The sequence below is a fragment of the Branchiostoma floridae genome, chromosome 1, assembly GCF_000003815.2.
Source record: "Branchiostoma floridae strain S238N-H82 chromosome 1, Bfl_VNyyK, whole genome shotgun sequence".
Taxonomy (NCBI): Eukaryota; Metazoa; Chordata; class Leptocardii; order Amphioxiformes; family Branchiostomatidae; genus Branchiostoma; species Branchiostoma floridae.
The window spans coordinates 29683555-29700910 of NC_049979.1; the positions used below are offsets into that span (position 1 = coordinate 29683555).

General features: G+C 40.0%; 2 protein-coding genes and 1 long non-coding RNA gene across 3 annotated transcripts in view; 1 reads left to right on the forward strand and 2 right to left on the reverse strand.

The window, feature by feature from the left end:
• Nucleotides 1-106: 106 nt before the first annotated feature.
• On the reverse strand, nt 107-5963 carry LOC118414248 (signal recognition particle 9 kDa protein-like). Its single transcript, XM_035818163.1, has 3 exons — nt 5735-5963; nt 1466-1534; nt 107-940 (listed from the first exon to the last, which is right to left on the reverse strand). The coding sequence occupies exons 1-3, from the start codon at nt 5804-5806 to the stop codon at nt 845-847; spliced, it is 237 nt and encodes a 78-aa protein (XP_035674056.1). The 5' UTR covers nt 5807-5963; the 3' UTR covers nt 107-844.
• Nucleotides 5964-6073: 110 nt separating this feature from the next.
• LOC118414090 (protein enabled homolog) overlaps nt 6074-17356 on the forward strand; it is a 66165-nt gene continuing 54882 nt past the window's right edge. Inside the window, exon 1 of the mRNA XM_035817986.1 lies at nt 6074-6350. Within this exon, the coding sequence (XP_035673879.1) occupies nt 6346-6350 (5 nt within the window). The 5' untranslated portion in view covers nt 6074-6345. The remainder of the gene's footprint in view (nt 6351-17356) is intronic.
• Nucleotides 15949-17356, reverse strand: part of LOC118414250 — a 2741-nt gene continuing 1333 nt past the window's right edge. The window contains exon 2 of the long non-coding RNA XR_004830926.1: nt 15949-16118. This is a non-coding gene — a long non-coding RNA (uncharacterized LOC118414250). The remainder of the gene's footprint in view (nt 16119-17356) is intronic.

Here is a 17356-nt window from a genome sequence, read left to right on the forward strand (position 1 = left end):
TTTATGTCACAAGAAGTAGTACGTTAAGTCAAGCCTTACCATACCTACAAACTATCCAGAAACTACTTGTAGACTTATGAAGAATATACAAATCAACTCAAATAAATATCTTGAATTAAAAGCTAAATTCAAAGGACAGGATGTCGTTTTTAATGTGCTATGGAATGACACATCCCGGTCTCATAATAACAACAACTACAGCTTCTTCCTGTGATATCTGTAGTGTCCTTTCTTGGGCCCCCAACGTGCGGGTGTTCAAGGCTTGTTCAGCCACCCAAGTCTAGCAGCATCAAGGCACCACTTCTGCCAACACGCCCCTCCCTCAAGGCTCAGTACACGGCCCCCTGTGCGGGTGTTCAAGGCCTGGCCACCGATGTCTGAGCCACTACAGGGAACAGATAATGCAGCAGAGGAAGACATGTATACAGCATGTCTTCTCTGGTCTCCCTTGGGGCCCCCTGTCAGGGTGTTCAAGGCTGCAGCCACCCGACGGAAGACCTTTCATGTCATATCACGACATGTTACATCATACAACATTGGCTGTGCAACTGTGCCTACTAGCAGTCCTCGGAACCTAGAGGATGAAATATTTCTTTCTCTTACATTACTTTTCACATCTTATTTGAGATTCTGAAGTCCTACAAAAAATATCAAGTTTCATAGATGCTACGTCAGTTTAAAATGCGTACTGAAAATGTGTCATGATTACACTATAGTATGAAGTCACGCGTCCTGGTTGCACGGCCCCTTTGAATCTTATCATCACACTTCCACATTGATCGAGTCTTGTTCTGTTGGTAGATTGTGTCCCTGTTTATGTCCATGGTGGTGAGTTAGTCTGTTCCTAGGCCTGCTTGGTTGCCATCAACCGCATCATGAGACTGTTCAACTTCTCCAGCTTCTTGACATCCTGGGCATGTTCAGTCCTGTACTGGAGGCACTGGATGGAAATAGAAAACAGTAAGCAGATGTACTGTAAATGCATTTAAGGTTGCAGTGATTTTTCTATGGTCACATACTTCTGCAGTAAAGTAGTTTCAGTGATAGTGCTTCGGTCACATACTGGTGACTTTACGAAAAGCCAATAAGAAACTACCCTCGAACAACTCGGCAAAGGTGCTTCAGATAGACAGAAAGGCACTTTCAGCAGTGCCGATGTGATCAAGTGTTACTGTCTTACTGATAAAACTGTATGTACCCAAGGAATGAATAAAGGCTTTGACTTGACTTATGTCCTCAATGTTTGAAGATCAGGTCTGTACAATGGATAGTTCATACCACTTAGAAGAACAGAAGACAGAACAAAAAGTTTCCCGGTAGTTTCAACTTGCAGTGAAGAGGTACAGTACTAAAAATAAAGTACAGTAAACTTGAAGCTGATGTTAGTGTCTGGGTCATATACAAAGCTTAAAATTAAAAAGTTTTATGATAATCAAGACTTCTCATGAAATTTATAAAAACTCACCACTTGGTCGTCTGTGACTTTTAGGACCAGCTTCCCGTCACTATGTCGATACTTGACCACAAACCGGCACTGGGGGGGAAACAGAGGAGGATGTGATCAGTTAGGCATATGTCAGGGAATACTGTAAGTTAGGCAAAATGTACTATTGAAGTGTTGGTACAAAATGTCATACAGCAGGTTGTCTTATTCAAGGCACATGTTACACTTAGAAAAGCACTTAACTCAAGACTGGAGTGCTATGTACTATCAATACATGACAATTTTAGGAAGCAAATATGCATACGGCTACATATAGTAAACGATAAAGTATCTGCTAGTCCTGCGAATTGATTCATACTATATGTACATGATAAAGCACTCACTAGTCCTCCAACAAAGAATTCAATATTCTACTTTATATAACAATTGTACAAGAAACGTTACCATCTAATTTAAAAAAAGATTAAATGCATATGGCTGACTATGGCTGACTACAGTATGTCTGACAAGGCCCAATGAAAGTTAGGTTACAAAGATAATTTCATGGGCAATATCAAAAACCTGTCTTTGCTGTTTCACGGCGGTCGGTTGCTAGGGTATTCTTTCCCGTTGCTATGCGAGTTCGACAGAGTATCGGGTTACAAGAGGCCTACTATTGGCTAACCGTAAAATATTTCAAAATAAACAAAATGTTATGACAAGGAAAATGTATTCAAAATAAGATTAAATTCGCAATTTTAGATAGTTTGAATCTTCCCGTTTTAATTGAGATTGTTGTTTTGTTTCGATTTTGCTTCCAAATACCATTATTTCCTGTTTCAAGGAAGGCCTTCAATTTGACCATACTCTTGATAAGATGGGCCGCAAGTGCCATGGCAAATTCTCGATTTTTATATTTTTCGTCATCTGAGAGGCAAATAAAACTTTTTGTTTTTGGGATTTTTTAATTTTTAATCTTAAGCAAAGTTACAGTCAAAAATATGCGTAAAAATGACATTTTTCGCACTTAATTACCAATAATTCAAAATCGAAGGCATTTTTTAAAAATCCCAAAAACAGAAATCTCGGGAAAATCGTTGCGGTCATTTTGAGCCGTCAATGAGTTAATTTGGACTCTTCTTGGTCGCGATCTTAAACGATGTTTACACGCATGTCATGCCGCACGGAGAGCAGGAGGGTGTAATTGATACCGGTGTAAACAACACTTATGATATTCAAGGTCAACAACACAAACGTCAGTAGCTTCGTTACATGTTACATGTCCCAAACAAAGTGATAGCATGGATGTACTGTCCAGAAAATTGTTTATATTGGTGAAAACTATCTTTTCTGGCTAATTCAATGCGGTTTGGCAAAAAAGGCTAGCCAGCGAACATTTTTCCATGGCAGTAAGAGACTACAGTGCGAAAAAAACACTGAAAGTTTCTGCATTTACTATCTAGTATGATTGACCATGCAGACACATCTACTAGTACCAGACCCCATGTGATAATCGACTTAAGTAACTAATAATATCAACATCAAGGAGATAGAATGTGTGCAACGGCATACTCGTAAACTCTTTGTATTTAACCCTTATTCCCCTACCCTGCTGATTAAGCTGTGGCAAATATAACTTTTTCGAGATACCCCCTAGCAAGTAATCCCCTCTCCTTCAAAATCTAGGCCATAATAACAACACTTAAAGGTCCACAGATGGGGAATGAATCAAACCTATATATAAAGCTTGGAGTAACATGCTTTAGAACATGCCAGGAGGACTGTCCCATTTTAGTGGATATGGTTATCCTGTTAGCATTTTGATTTATTGTGCAGATGACATTAGTCTTGGAAGAAAAGATCTTAAGGTCTATTTTTTGTTCGCTTCTATTCTTTTGTTACACTGTAAATGTATTTAGTTTTGCACTGATTTAATTTGTTGGTAAGGACAAAATGGAGTTTGCAGTGGTTTTGAGTACTGGAGTTCTGGAGACAACACTGTGGGCCTGAGTTCGATCCCAGGGTTGGCTAAGCTAGGACATTCATATGTCTTTCAAAAGGGATCAAAAATGGGTGTCCCAAGTTCAAACGTAAATGGCCTTATTACTCAGATTGGATACCTACTTGCTGCAATAATACAACAAGGTGAATAATACCGTACAGTTATGGAAACCCTACATCATATGGACAGCTAGCCTGGATACCAGACCCCAGCCTGATCTCAAAAATATACTGTATATGATTATATCCCAACAAAATAGATATTTTTGAGATCGGGCTGGGGTCTGGTATTCAGACTAATGGACAGCCGGTTGAAAACCAACTACTAGCTAGCGACTCAGTAGAACAGTAATTTTCATCAGTACTAGTGTGATCAACTGTTACTGATTTTACGGTATAGTATGTGAGGAATAAGTCAAGGCTTTGATTAGGCTTAAAATTCTTCATAAATAAAAATTCAATGTTTGAAGATCATGTCTGTATTATTCTGTTACTATTGGTGCATCTTTACCATAAGTGCCTCAAAATGATCATAATAATGAATGTATAATTCAGAGTTGGACATACTTTCTAAAATTCACTAATCCTATCGGGCAAGCACATAAAAAATTTACTTGCTCAAACCAATTTTTCACTTGCCCAAAATTCAAATGTCCTTTTATGCCTTTTCACTATCAGCAATGGAATTCCTATTGTAGCCTCTATTTTTCCATGTTGAGCAAATTGCTTGTTGTCGGATAAGTCGGGTTACAAGGTCTTGCACTTGCCCGATCAGCACTTTCACTTGCCCTGGACAATAGGGCTAGTGGACTTGTCCAACCCTGTAATGTACAGAACATACTGGCTTAGGGCCGGTTTACACGAAGAAAAAAATGTGTCCTACTCCTAGGACACACGCTACGTGTTGAACATCGCAGGACATTTTTAGGACAAGTCATTTCTTTGCCTTGTGTAAACCAGGCCTTAGACAAGGGGCTATGCAGGCAGGAGACAGAACATTTAAACTTTTTAGGGTTTTTGAGTTTGCGAGGTAGAGGTCACTGAGGAAATCACCAACACAAAACCACTGTGAACATTTACAGTACACATTTGACTCTTTTTCTTGTCGAATCTCTCCAATTTAGTACCTCCAGGTTCTGAGTTAGCTGCTCTAACCACGAAGCCATTGTGCATCTACAGCAGCTGCTCTATTTATGAATATGAAACCATTTCCTCTAAGAGATCTTGAGTACATATTTGCAAAATGGCTTTTCGTACTTTTCTCAACAAGTAAAACAAATACTAGTAAGTCTGTCATATGCATATGAAATGGATTTTTGTTGATCTGGTTTAACACTAGAAGTGTCAAGGCACGTTTGCATTTGTATTGGAAGCCAGAAAAGTGCATCTCCCTGCCAGTGTGTATGTACTATGTATATGCAAATAAAGTGGATTGTTGTTGAGTAAATGTTGTCTATTCTGCATTGAAAATGCAAAAATGACACCCTACTAGTAAGTGTCTAACATGTCCCCATGGCACAAGTGGTGACACAACCCTGCTGACTTACTCTCAAAGCAGAGGTTAGGCTCCGGCTGTTTTTATCGGGCTTTCTATTCTGTATTGTATCATAAGCCTCAAGCGCCAAACTTCTGCATGCAAAAGAACCCAACACACGTATTGTAAAGAGTATAGTAGGCATGACGCGTAATGTGCTTGGCCAAAACATAAGCCATAGCAAAGCATCTACATATAGAATACAACACGGTGTATTCCGTATCACCCGAGGTACAAGCACGACCGCGGGAAGGATCGCCCGGCGGCTGAAGGCCGGTGGGTGATCCAACCCACGGGAGGGCTGGCACCGAGGCTCAAACAAAAAATTGTAATAACAGCAATTCTAACATCCGAATCTGGTATTCAAATTTTCAACCATTCCACACTTGGCCCGCTTGAAATAGTTCGATTTACAGAACTTCTGCTGCAGAACCTTAGAATGTAAATAGGGGGATCTGGGGATCAAAATTGAAATTTCATCAAGACCTATAATTTTAACTGTGTTATCATATTTTTTGTCATAATTTTCAGAAATTGCCACCAAGCCACTCTCGAATTGTGCAAACACACACACACACAAACACATACACAGAAATAAACAAGGCAGCCAAGAACAGAACCTTCTTGGTGAAGGTAATCATAATTCATTCGTAACATATGTTCATAAATTATGAAGTCTACTTTAGTTTCAACCAAACGTGCAAACCTTGCCACATGATAAAAAAGGCAACACCTTTTTTCGGTTTCCCCATGCGTTTCAGGAGGCTATTTCTTACCTTCACGGGGTCAGCCTGGTACAACCGTTCTGCCGCCTTGGCAAACTCTTCCCACGATGTTATATACGTCATTTTTGGGGAGAAAAAACGCAGGAAAATTATATTTTGTACAACTCAGCACAGCTTCACCCTAACCGGAAATGACAACCCTTGGTCATATGAACTTTGACCTCTTTGTGAATTTAATTTCCCGTTTGGATTAGAAACGCGGCGGCTCCTTTTTTTCAACAACTCTGCCTCTCAGCGTCCTTCCTGAAGAAAAATCTTGGCACTTGTATCGAGGTCGGGAGTCTCTGTGTGTTTATATTTATTGTGGACATCTCCCAGCTTGCTGTCTGACACACAAAGATCCAAGATGGCGCCGTGCATGTGAAATGAGTTGCGGGCTGGGCCTGGTCGGAAGCGATTTTTTCCTCCTCACTTTCTCAGTCTAGCTGTCATCCAGAACGCAAGGATCAGGAAGGATTATCTAAGGACTAAGTCGGAAGCTCCGGTTTTCAAGAATACCGCAGGATAGTTTGCTGAGAGGGGATACTGTGGCCAGTGTACGGCGGAACGGTTCCTTCAAATTTCGTCTGTCATTTTTTGGGAGGCCGGAATAGCAGGAAACCATGAGGTGAGGATCCTGCTCTATTTCCGCCTGTCTGTTAGATACAAACTCACATCATATATCATAGCCTGATATGATTTGATACGTGTTTTTCTTACAATTGTCCAGCTTGGAACGAAGGCATACACTTATAACGGTACACGTGATGGTCTTTAAATACTATGAGTATGAAGCCATTGTTGTAACTGACTCACTATGTAACGTCATTTTTTGTGTATCAGACATACTATACGCTTCTTTACTTCTTCATGTTTTTCCTGTCTTTACTTCTTCATGTCTTTCTTTACAGTCTTACACGTAAGGTTGAAATAGTTCCTACAAATCTGTTTTAGTAGACACCTGCCTTTCCTTCCAATAATGGCTGTACTACACATATGGAATATTTATGATGGAAGCTCATGCATCTTTATCTGATAAGTATCATAGAACACAGTTACTCTATGCTGTGGTGTGATTGGTATGGAGGGGGTAGATTCATGTCTTGGGGAAGGACTATCCCACAACAGTGTATCAGACTCCTGTCATATGACAAGGTATAAAACGATGACCTCAGAGCGCAAATAAATCAATAACAAACGTCTAACAACTGAGCAATTATGCTTACGTAAGGCTTTCTCTTCAAACCTACCACGCTACTACTACGATCTTGCCAGGCGTGTTGTAGCATCACATAGTTTATTTCTGGTCAACATTCCGTCAGATGGATAACTGGCATAGTTCCTGGAACTCATGCTGAAACATAAGTGATGCCACGACTGGGGCTATTCTTAGGTCCACTGTGAACCCTGCCACCGATGATGACACCGGGGTGGATATAGGATGTAGCCTCTTTCAAGGCTCTCTCGCAGATTTCTCTGAGTGCCGGCTTTTGTTGTTTTAAAGGGGCACAGATTTGCGATTTCCAAATTGGCGTAAGGTTCTATAAGTGTAATGCCGGGAGAGGTAGTTTTGCCCATGTTGAAAATTGTGAATTAGCATCCATCCCCCCCCCCCCCCAAAAAAAAGCAAACGCAGACACCCCATGAAGTCTGCAAAGGAGATTATAGGATGTGGCTGTCTGACACTGATTGTCCTTTACAGTCCCAATTTTTTTGTTTCTCAGGCTTCCCGATATTGTCTCTTCATATCACTGGTAAAAAATGACATCATATCAGGAAGTGGTCTACCTGTCAATTGTTGACAACTTCCTCTGTATAATCAAAGTCTAGAACTGAAGAAATGTGATTCTTTCCTGACCTCCCCGGGCAATGCCAGGGATTTCTCTCATGTTTGTATAATCTGTGCCTTCAATTTGTTGTCACTTGTTCTCCGAGTGCCACGCCAGTAGTTTGTGTTAGTGCACTCTGATTGATGAGTCGGAAGAATTCTTATTACATTTGTCTTTGTTTCTACGTCCAGCTTCACAATTACACCTATAGGGTGTGTGTGGTCAACAGGGCAATTGAGAAGTAATGAAGGGGTCAGCGAGGTTGCCATACCCCACTTCTGATTTGTCTCGTATCTCTCACGTTTTCCCGACAGAAATGAAAACACCAAGCTATGTCGGGTATGCGTCTTGGAATAGACCCACACGGGGAATAAGATTGCCCGTGTTAGCCTTCAATTTCCGAAATCGTTTCCTCCGCGAGAGTGTTGTCCGTCTTTGCAGGGGTCGGGTCCCCGGCCTGTGTGGAACACGGGAGCACAATCGGACATCGGTGCCAAAGTCTTCAAACTGAAAATTTTCTCAACAAAGTGTGAAGTCTTTTGAAAACATTCCAATGGCCTTGGCATTTTGGACCATTTGAACTGTGGCCTTTGTGTTCTGAGTGCAATGTTCTGTTTCAGCCTGCCCTGTTTTTTCTTACAATGTTTGAATACCACAATGAAGTTTATACAGTGCAGAGTCAAGCCAGCTGGAGGAGTTACCATATTTCTTGCCTCTAGCCACCAGTAGGGTAATGACATTTTGAAGGAATTTTTTTTCTCCAATATGTACAATTATATCCCTTCTTCAGCCTTACAGTGTTGTATCCTCTTTGTGATCATGTCTGTATAAATTATTCACTTAATTATGAGTATGATAGCAAGAGGATTGCCTGAAAAAGCGACAATACTATTATCTAAACTGTTGTTGTCCATGATGTACTGTCAAGTTGACCTGCATCACCGGTATGCTGTTTGTCAGATAATCAATATGGCCACGCAGAATTTGCCACTCAGATTTGCACTCCGTCGTATTGGATTAGAATAACTCTTACAGAGTCTTACAGTATCCTTGGTAAAATATGTCAACTGATTTTCCATAAGAAATCATTTTATCACACTCCATAATGATACCCATATATATAGCTATGCTTTTATACGTTACTAGAGCCCAAACTGGAAGCATTCTGTAGGTTTTTACTAAATGTGGACTAAAGTACAGTTTCCAGATTTTGACCATTTTGGCACTGTTAAGTGGTACTTGATTTGCCCCATTTGATTTTGAATTTGACTTGGTGAACCACAGAGACAATGATAATAATAGTTTATTGCAAATTCTTGCCCAATGGCTAATTGCAGTCAACATGAAAGGGTACAAACAAACAGTGTAGAACAGTATGGAATAAGTCTACTCTAGTCTAAAAGCTAACACTAAACTAAGCGCCTTATTCGGTTTAAGCAAGGAAGTTCTATACCCTTGGTTTAAGCCGCTGCCCTTTTGTGGTGAGAGATATACGATGTGTACCTGTTTGTTTACCCCCTTGTTCAGACATATGGTTGACACAGGACAGTGTATACAAGTGGGCAGGTTTGACAAGCTACATGATCGGGTTGCAGGAGTCACTTTTCAGGATTGTGTGGCCTGGGGTGGTGGTCAGGGTTATTGTTTATGTCTGGAAGTTTAATCAGGCCTGTAAGGCTGCTTATTGTAACTTTTCAGCGCCTTAAAAGATTTAGGATCCCACGAAACACATTCTTGTAAAGCTTGGATTTGGCACGTCAGCCCTAACCCAATTTAAGACCATTCTGAGGAGTGGAGTTGAATGGTGCAGTTAGTGCATAGCCCCAAGGAATATTTATGTGTGTGTAAGTAGAAAGCTTTGTATTGTTTTGAAATGGAGGTCAAGGGTCATAGTGGGTGGGCTTCTAAGGTGTCTATGTGCTACTGTAAATACAGAGATTTTGCAGTGGTTTGATGTTCGCAGTTTTTGTGGTGAATCAGTCACAGATCGTTTCAATGTTGCACGACCAGGTCCGAGGTGGTTGCAAAATGTTTTAGGAAATGACTGTTGCACGGATATTTTGATCCTTCTTTACTTTTACTTTTACTTTTACTTTTCTTTTTTATGAATATTGTTGCTAGAGATGTCGCAAACAACAACAGTTGCAAGAATACAAAATGTGACCTCAGTCATTGTGACCTCAGGAACATGGCTTTACAGTAGACGTTGTTTAATTGCACAGCCTATTTGCCAGCGTATTTCGTGCAATTATCCAGCTTTTGTCCTGTGAGTGCATACCTGTACAATAATCAAAGTTATCTAGCTGGACCGCACCGGTTTCGGATTTTGGCAATCTGTGCAGTTAACAGAAGTGTGCGTTAATCCGTTGTACAGTTAACTGGCTTCTACTGTACAACCATTTTGTGCCAGTGGGTTTTCCACAGTAGCCACTTGTAATGGCGTTTCCTGACTAGGAGTTTTGGACTGGTACATTCCTGAAGTTGTTTACATAACATAATTGTCTTTGGTGTTCAGTTACTGACAAGTAAAAGGGAATACTGTACTAGTGATAGGCTTTTGACTCATGCAATCATGAAAGAAAGCCACTTGGCATGATACTTGACCTTACACTGTTACAGCATAATGAATATAAAGTATTTTTTGGGTGACCTGTCATTCATGCAAAGGTGTGTAATGTTAGTTTTGTTACAGGAATTTTAATGATTTTTGAGAGTACACATTACACCATATGTGATCTTTGAACCTTGAACCTTGAACGTGGACATCTTTGAGATGCCTTCATGGGTCGCAATGGATCCTTCTTTAAGCACATGTTAAGCAGTCTTAAAGCATACGTAAAATGTCACTTTCAGGAAAAAAATCTTCGGGAATTCTTTTGTACAGTGATAGAAACATACACATGTCTTCTTTCATGTCTTCCAACTTGAAGGGAATAGGTGTGTGATTGATGGTTAAGAATTTTGAGGCCAAGGAAAAAGAATGTTGTGTTTCCTGTCGAAGTCCTGAAAAACGGAGGGTCGATAGGTAAGGATTATCTTTTTTCTTCTTGTATTTTTTTTTTAGGCTGGGAAAAACTCAGTGTGACATATTACAATACAGTTGAACAAAGTAAACTGAAATGCATGAGGACACTTGTCTTTTAATGTCAAACTTTAATTTTGTGTATAATAGATACATTTATTCTTCATAAGATAGGACAAGCAGTGTTTTTACTCCAATAAGAAGCAAGCTGAATAAAAATTCTAACTGGAAGCTATATGACTCCACTGACCGCCCCCCCCCCCCCCCCCCCCCAAAGTCTAGGGTTGGCAGGTTTTTCTAGGGTAGGTAAGGGAAACAGGAAACACAACATTTTTTCCCCAGGCCTGAGAAGTTAACAGGGAAGCCATACACACAATACAGACATAGGGACTGCCTGCAGCATGGGGAAGTGTTCTGTAACCCAGTTGGACTGGGCAGTGGTCAGGCACACCGTATCATAATCCTCTTGTTGAAGGACAGTTCAGGGCTGGTGTTAGTACAGGTACATGCACCACAAGTCAAACACAAGGAAAGTGCCACCAGTGACCACTAGACTAGAGGGATGAAGTAAGTATGTTCAATAGTTTACATGTACGTCGCATGTTTTATACAGAACAGCCTTGATAAAATATTGTGATATAAACCATGTTTATGCTATGAGGGGAGTTGTCTTAGAGTTTTTATGCTGATCAAAATTGTATGAAAAACCTTTTCAGTTAGAAAAAAATGAACAAAACTCAAAAGGAAATATTAGATTTGATTTTCATTTGCCTGCTTATGATAGAAAATCCTTATAAGTTATACACTCTTCAGTTTATGATAAATTTTAATATTATGTCTGGTACTCATCCATCTTTGGTCACTTTCTTCTGTAGTGACCTCCTAATCTTAGCCTAGAAAAAGTAGAATCCAGCCTTGTTAGCTTTAGTTTTTTTTGTTTGGTGCAGACCAAAGCTAACAAGGCCGGATTCCAGGCTACCATAATGTACAGTCACTGCCTGACTCACATACAGAGCTCGAAATACTTTTTTCTACATACCTGCACCGGTGCAGGTAACATTTAAAATTACCTGCACCAGACAAATTTTACCTGCACTACTCTGAATTCATGATTTATGAATCACACTAAATTGTTCAGGAACCATTGCTATTTTTTCTACTATACTTAAAATAGGTGGTAAAAGTCAATGTAGCTAATAACAATCCATATACAACCAACATTTATGTATGAAACCCAGTACATGGATTAGTGCAGGTTACAATGTAGGTGCAGGTAGACACCAGAAATACCTGCACAGCTCCAATCTTACCTGCACTAACCTGCATATGCAGGTGGTATTTCGAGCCCTGCCATAGCATCTCACTGTAGGCATTTGTTTACCAACATCATCATGTGTACTGGCTGTCGATTGACATCGACCATCAGGCAGCATGAAATGCACAGAGGGAGGATACCTGCCACCTCGCAATCTTAATGTTGTCTTATCTAATCAGGACTTTATCAATGAGGCTGTCAGTACTCAGTAGTACTTCCAGTCAAGGGATCTTAGATAGGGTCTTCTGCTTGTCTTCAGCTATCTCTTTATATTCTAAGGTATCTGTACAAGCACTACCCTTTGTTATAATATACCAGCAAGACTGGATCTGCACAATATTGTCTGTGTAAAACTACCATAAGTTATGGCTGAGTGTCACATATCAAAAATGCCTCTGCAGTTCCAGAGCAACATGCTAGGGGACCCAAACATACACCGCATATTCCTTACGTCACAAGCTATTCGCCACCAAACACTCAAGACCATATAGCACATCCAGGTTAAAAGATACAAAAAATGGAATTTTTGCTGCAGTACCAAGGTCATATACCAGGGGGCCCAAAATTGACCTTGACCTTTGTGTTCTTAAGACCTACCCTCATACCAAATATCTTCGTAATCCATGCAGAGGTTCTTGAGTTATGCTGGCCACAAATATCCAGAAACACTAACCGACAAACAGACACACACACACACACATACACACACACACACACACACACACAGACACACACACACAGACACACACACACAGACAGACACATACACACACACAGACACACAGACAGACACATACACACACACACACAGACACACACACACGCAGACACACACATACACACAAAGACACACACAGACACGCACACACACACACACACACACATACACACACACACACACACACACACACACACACACACACACACACAGACACACCCAAAACTATATCTCCATTTTTCATGAAGATAACAACTGTAGCCAAAGTCAGGAACAGGTTGCTGTTCGAAAAATTCACTTGGCTTATTTCAAGACCACTGAAAATAAAGATATTGTTGAAAGGTGAAATTTGAAACCTTTGACCCACTTTAGGCAGAATTTGCATGTTCCAGCTGAGTTACCTGCTGTTGAAAGTTACAGGACCTTGAAGTAGAACAGAGAACACTGAACCCACTTACACCAAACACCTTTGTAAGAGTCATTTACCTGTGGGTTGTCACCTGTATAGATCATGACTTGTGACCTGTTAAAACCAAGAGGCCTAGGGAAAAAAAATGTTGTCAGGTCACATGACCGACCAACCCTAGCAAAAACCTGCCCACCATAGACTTCTAAATTGGGTCATTGCTAAAGCCTAAACTAAAGGGTAGGGGTACAGAAAATTTAGGTCCAGGTACGGTCCAGGTCCAAAGGATCAGGTCCAGGTCCGCACCTGAAGCTGGACCTAATTGTTTACAAATGGGCAATACTCAAAACAATGGTCCCTTTTGCTACAAAGGAAAGTGTTTGGTGGAGTGTCCCATCTTCACGTTAACAATGCAAACTGTCTCTGTTATTAAAAATGACTTTAAGAATTACCAATTAATTTACTTGTGCTCGTCTGATGTTTATCTGTGTAGCTATTACAATATGATCAAAGTACATGACGTTGAAATTGCCGGTATTTGCTGGATGTCAGTTTTACATTGCTAAAATGTAATCATAGGATCATTTCACTCAAAATCTGTAGAAGAAAAGATTATCCCTACGTAGCTACCGATGTAATTTTTCAATACCAGGTCTCGAAATTCATTTTTGGGATTAGGTGCACTTTTTCACATTTTGGGTGCACCGCTTAAATTTAAGTAATAACCTAATAATAAAACTTAGTTGCAAGCTATCAAATTCTTAAACAAGTACCATGACAGACATTTTTATTATCTTTCTAACACTTAGATGTCAAGAATATGATATATACTAGTGTACTTGGATATCTTTACATACATAAACGTAAGGAAATATTTGGGTGCACCCACAGAAAATGATCGGGTGCACAACTCCAATTTTTGGTGCACCTGGGTGCACATGCACCCAGTATTTCGAGCCCTGAATACCCTAACCGGAAACAAGACATTTTTCGTTCCTTGGCCTTTGCAACACAGATATCTGAGGAATGATGTGTTTTTGAGTGTCCTGAGAAGTGCAGATGTCAGCATGTGACTCAGGTTGGGTGATGTGATTTTGAGTGTCCTGAGAAGTGCAGATGTCAGCATGTGACTCAGGTTGGGTGATGTGATTTTGAGTGTCCTGAGAAGTGCAGATGTCAGCATGTGACTCAGGTTGGGTGATGTGATTTTGAGTGTCCTGAGAAGTGCAGATGTCAGCATGTGACTCAGGTTGGGTGATGTGATTTTGAGTGTCCTGAGAAGTGCAGATGTCAGCATGTGGCTCAGGTTGGGTAATAAGTGGTGATGGCTGCCCCACCTGTATAAACACATGTAGGAGCTCTGCTGATGACTGACACCACACTGCTTCCGTTTGTAAACATGTTGTGTCTGGTGCATGGACTGGTACACTTCTGCTGAGGGGATTGGAGGAGCGAGACAATTGTTTTGTTGTTGTTATTGGTTGAGCTTTGCAGCCAGGGGCTTAATTGTGAGGAGCTTACAATACGAACGATCTAGACACAGTTTTTCCCGATCTCGGCGAGCCGACAACCTCTCGCCAACAGCTTTTTTTCAGCGTCTAGATTGAACTGCAATATCGCCATAAAGATATTGGCAGGATTTCTCCCGAAAGGTCCGGAGCATTCGCCCGATAGCTTAGCAGGGGTCACCGACAGCTTCCGCGCGCGTGTAGATGCGTCCCGACTTCGGGAGGGCTCATTAGCATATAACACGGGCTCATTAGGCTATATAGCTGTTTATGACTGCAAGCGCCACGGGTGTCCCGCGGCCAATGTTCCAGATCCCTCCCGACATCTCCACAGATATCAGCAAAAACTGTGTATAGATTGGGCCTAAATTGCAAGGGTCTGGAGTGGCGGCCATTTGGCGATTAGGTGACCTTGATATGACAGCAATTGCCCCAAGACAATATGGAAAACAATAGTTTGTTGCTTTGTTATGTTTTCCTTGAAATATTATCGAAAACTAGAGAGGCGACATTTTCGTGAAAATGCATAATGTTTCCCTTGGAGCAATTTGACCTAGGTAGTAGCCATATGTAGTGATCTATCTGTCTCATAAGAAGTGTTGTGTAGGTATGGTTTTATGTATATATATATGTATATATATATATATATATATATACATGTATATATACGTATATATATATGTGCGTGTGTGTGTGTGTATATATATACATATATATACACATACATATACATAGATACATCTCTCTCTTTCTATATATATATGTGTATGTATATGTATGTATATATATATATATATATACATATATGTGTACATACATGTATATACACGTATACACACACATATATATATATATATATATACATACATATACATATCTCTCTCTATATATATATATGTATGTATATGTAAATATATATATGTATGTATGTATATATATATATATATATATATATATATATATATATATATATATATATATATATATATATATATATATATATATATATACGCATATACATATGCATATACATATGCATATACATATATATATATTGGACAGGTTTTGTGAGTAAATGGAAGAATTTTGGAGGGGCGAAATGTGGTATGTTGGTAATAGGACTTGCTGTTGTTACACTTTTGTTTGAGGAGACAACAGTTCTGAAGTTATGGTACATTTCGGATTGAAGTATGCGTTTTCTCATGTGGGTATGACCTGAATAAAATAGAACACGGTGTATTCTGCATCATCCTTGGTTCCAGCCGTGCTGCGGGTCGGATTACTCTCGGGTCTTTGGGTGATCCTTCCTGTGGTTGGGGTGGTAGCTGGGGTGATACGGCTATATATATAAGACACGTGTGTGTGTATTGTATATATATATATAGATAGATAGATACATGTTGTCAGAAGAATGACAAAGAGACAATGTTATAGTTCAGAGAATGTATTTGAGAATGTTGGAAATAAATGGAAAGGCTGATTTTGTAGCTAGGGTCCTTGTCATGGTGAGTCCAGCTGCTAGTAGTGCTGCTTTGTTGCGTTAGTGATGTTGGACTGTGTCGTTGTACAGAAGTGGCTTTCTGGGCTGGTTGATAGTCCTGCAATGGAAAGATGATATGTGCATGAGATGAGTTGTCAGATTATGTATTTTTATGTTGTTCCCACATACAAACCCCATGTTTACTCTTAAGTCCCAAATAAACATACCCCCCGGAAAATGACCAAATTACCATGTAGATTGTGTAGGTGGTATGACTGGTAACCAGGAGCCAACAGTGCTTTGAAAGTCAACAATTTTCAAATAGAAAAAATTGACATGATATATGAATTTTGTACTCGGAAGGTGAAGCAATTAATGTAAAATCATTTCAAGTACTTTACCATATCAGTTAGCAATGTTGAAAAATTGGGCTAGCTTCCCCGATATGACTCCTAACCAGGAGCAACAGTGATTTGAAAGTGAAGAATTTTCAAATAGAAAATTTACATGATATATGAATTTATCATTTAATTGCAAGTACTGAAGCATATATGTTTTAGACATTACCACCAATGAAAACACACATCAACATTCCCAAAGTTTGTTGTGAGAGGTCATCTATAAAAGTAGTTCAACATTCAGAATCTGACGATAATTTTTGAAAGTCAACAGTATGAAAATATATCTGTTTTGAGACTTGAAAGTAGTACTACGTTGTGGCATGCATGACCCGAAGTGACATAAATGTCGGGCATGGATTGATGTGTACGAAGTTTCCTTGCTTTACAAGCTGTGTAAGTGCCTTTTTTTATGGCGGCGAGAGTTGAAAAACTGAACGCTAAAATTCAACATGGCGAAGTCTAGCTCATTTGCATGATTGTGACTGACTTTGTTTGCTCACCATGCCAACGCCCGATCCCCAACGGCTGACTGCCCATATAAGGGCAAGCTCATTAATATGTAATAAGTAGGGCGGGTAATACCGCCGGCAAAAGGGAAGGAAAGCAGAGTACAGTCAGGAATAAATGACTGACGGTACTCTGCTGTAGGAGAATGCAGTATGAAAATATATCTGTCTTGAGACTTGAAAGTAGTACTACGTTGTGGCATGCATGACCCGAAGTGACATAAATGTCGGGCATGGATTGATGTGTACGAAGTTTCCTTGCTTTACAAGCTGTGTAAGTGCCTTTTTTTATGGCGGCGAGAGTTGAAAACCTGAACGCTAAAATTCAACATGGCGAAGTCTAGCTCATTTGCATGATTGTGACTGGCTACTTGCGGGCTTTACCGCTGGCCGTAAATTTTACGCTTGCGGAAATTTTGTGAACATCGACGAATTTGCGTCTCCAAAAT

Coding starts and splice junctions, on each gene's coding strand:
- LOC118414248 (XM_035818163.1), bottom strand. CDS start 5,806: ATGACGTATATAACATCGTGGGAAGAGTTTGCCAAGGCGGCAGAACGG. Junction 1,535..5,734: donor ACCAGGCTGACCCCGTGAAG/GTAAGAAATAGC, acceptor TTTCCCCCCCAG/TGCCGGTTTGTGGTCAAGTA. Junction 941..1,465: donor AAGTCACAGACGACCAAGTG/GTGAGTTTTTAT, acceptor ATTTCCATCCAG/TGCCTCCAGTACAGGACTGA.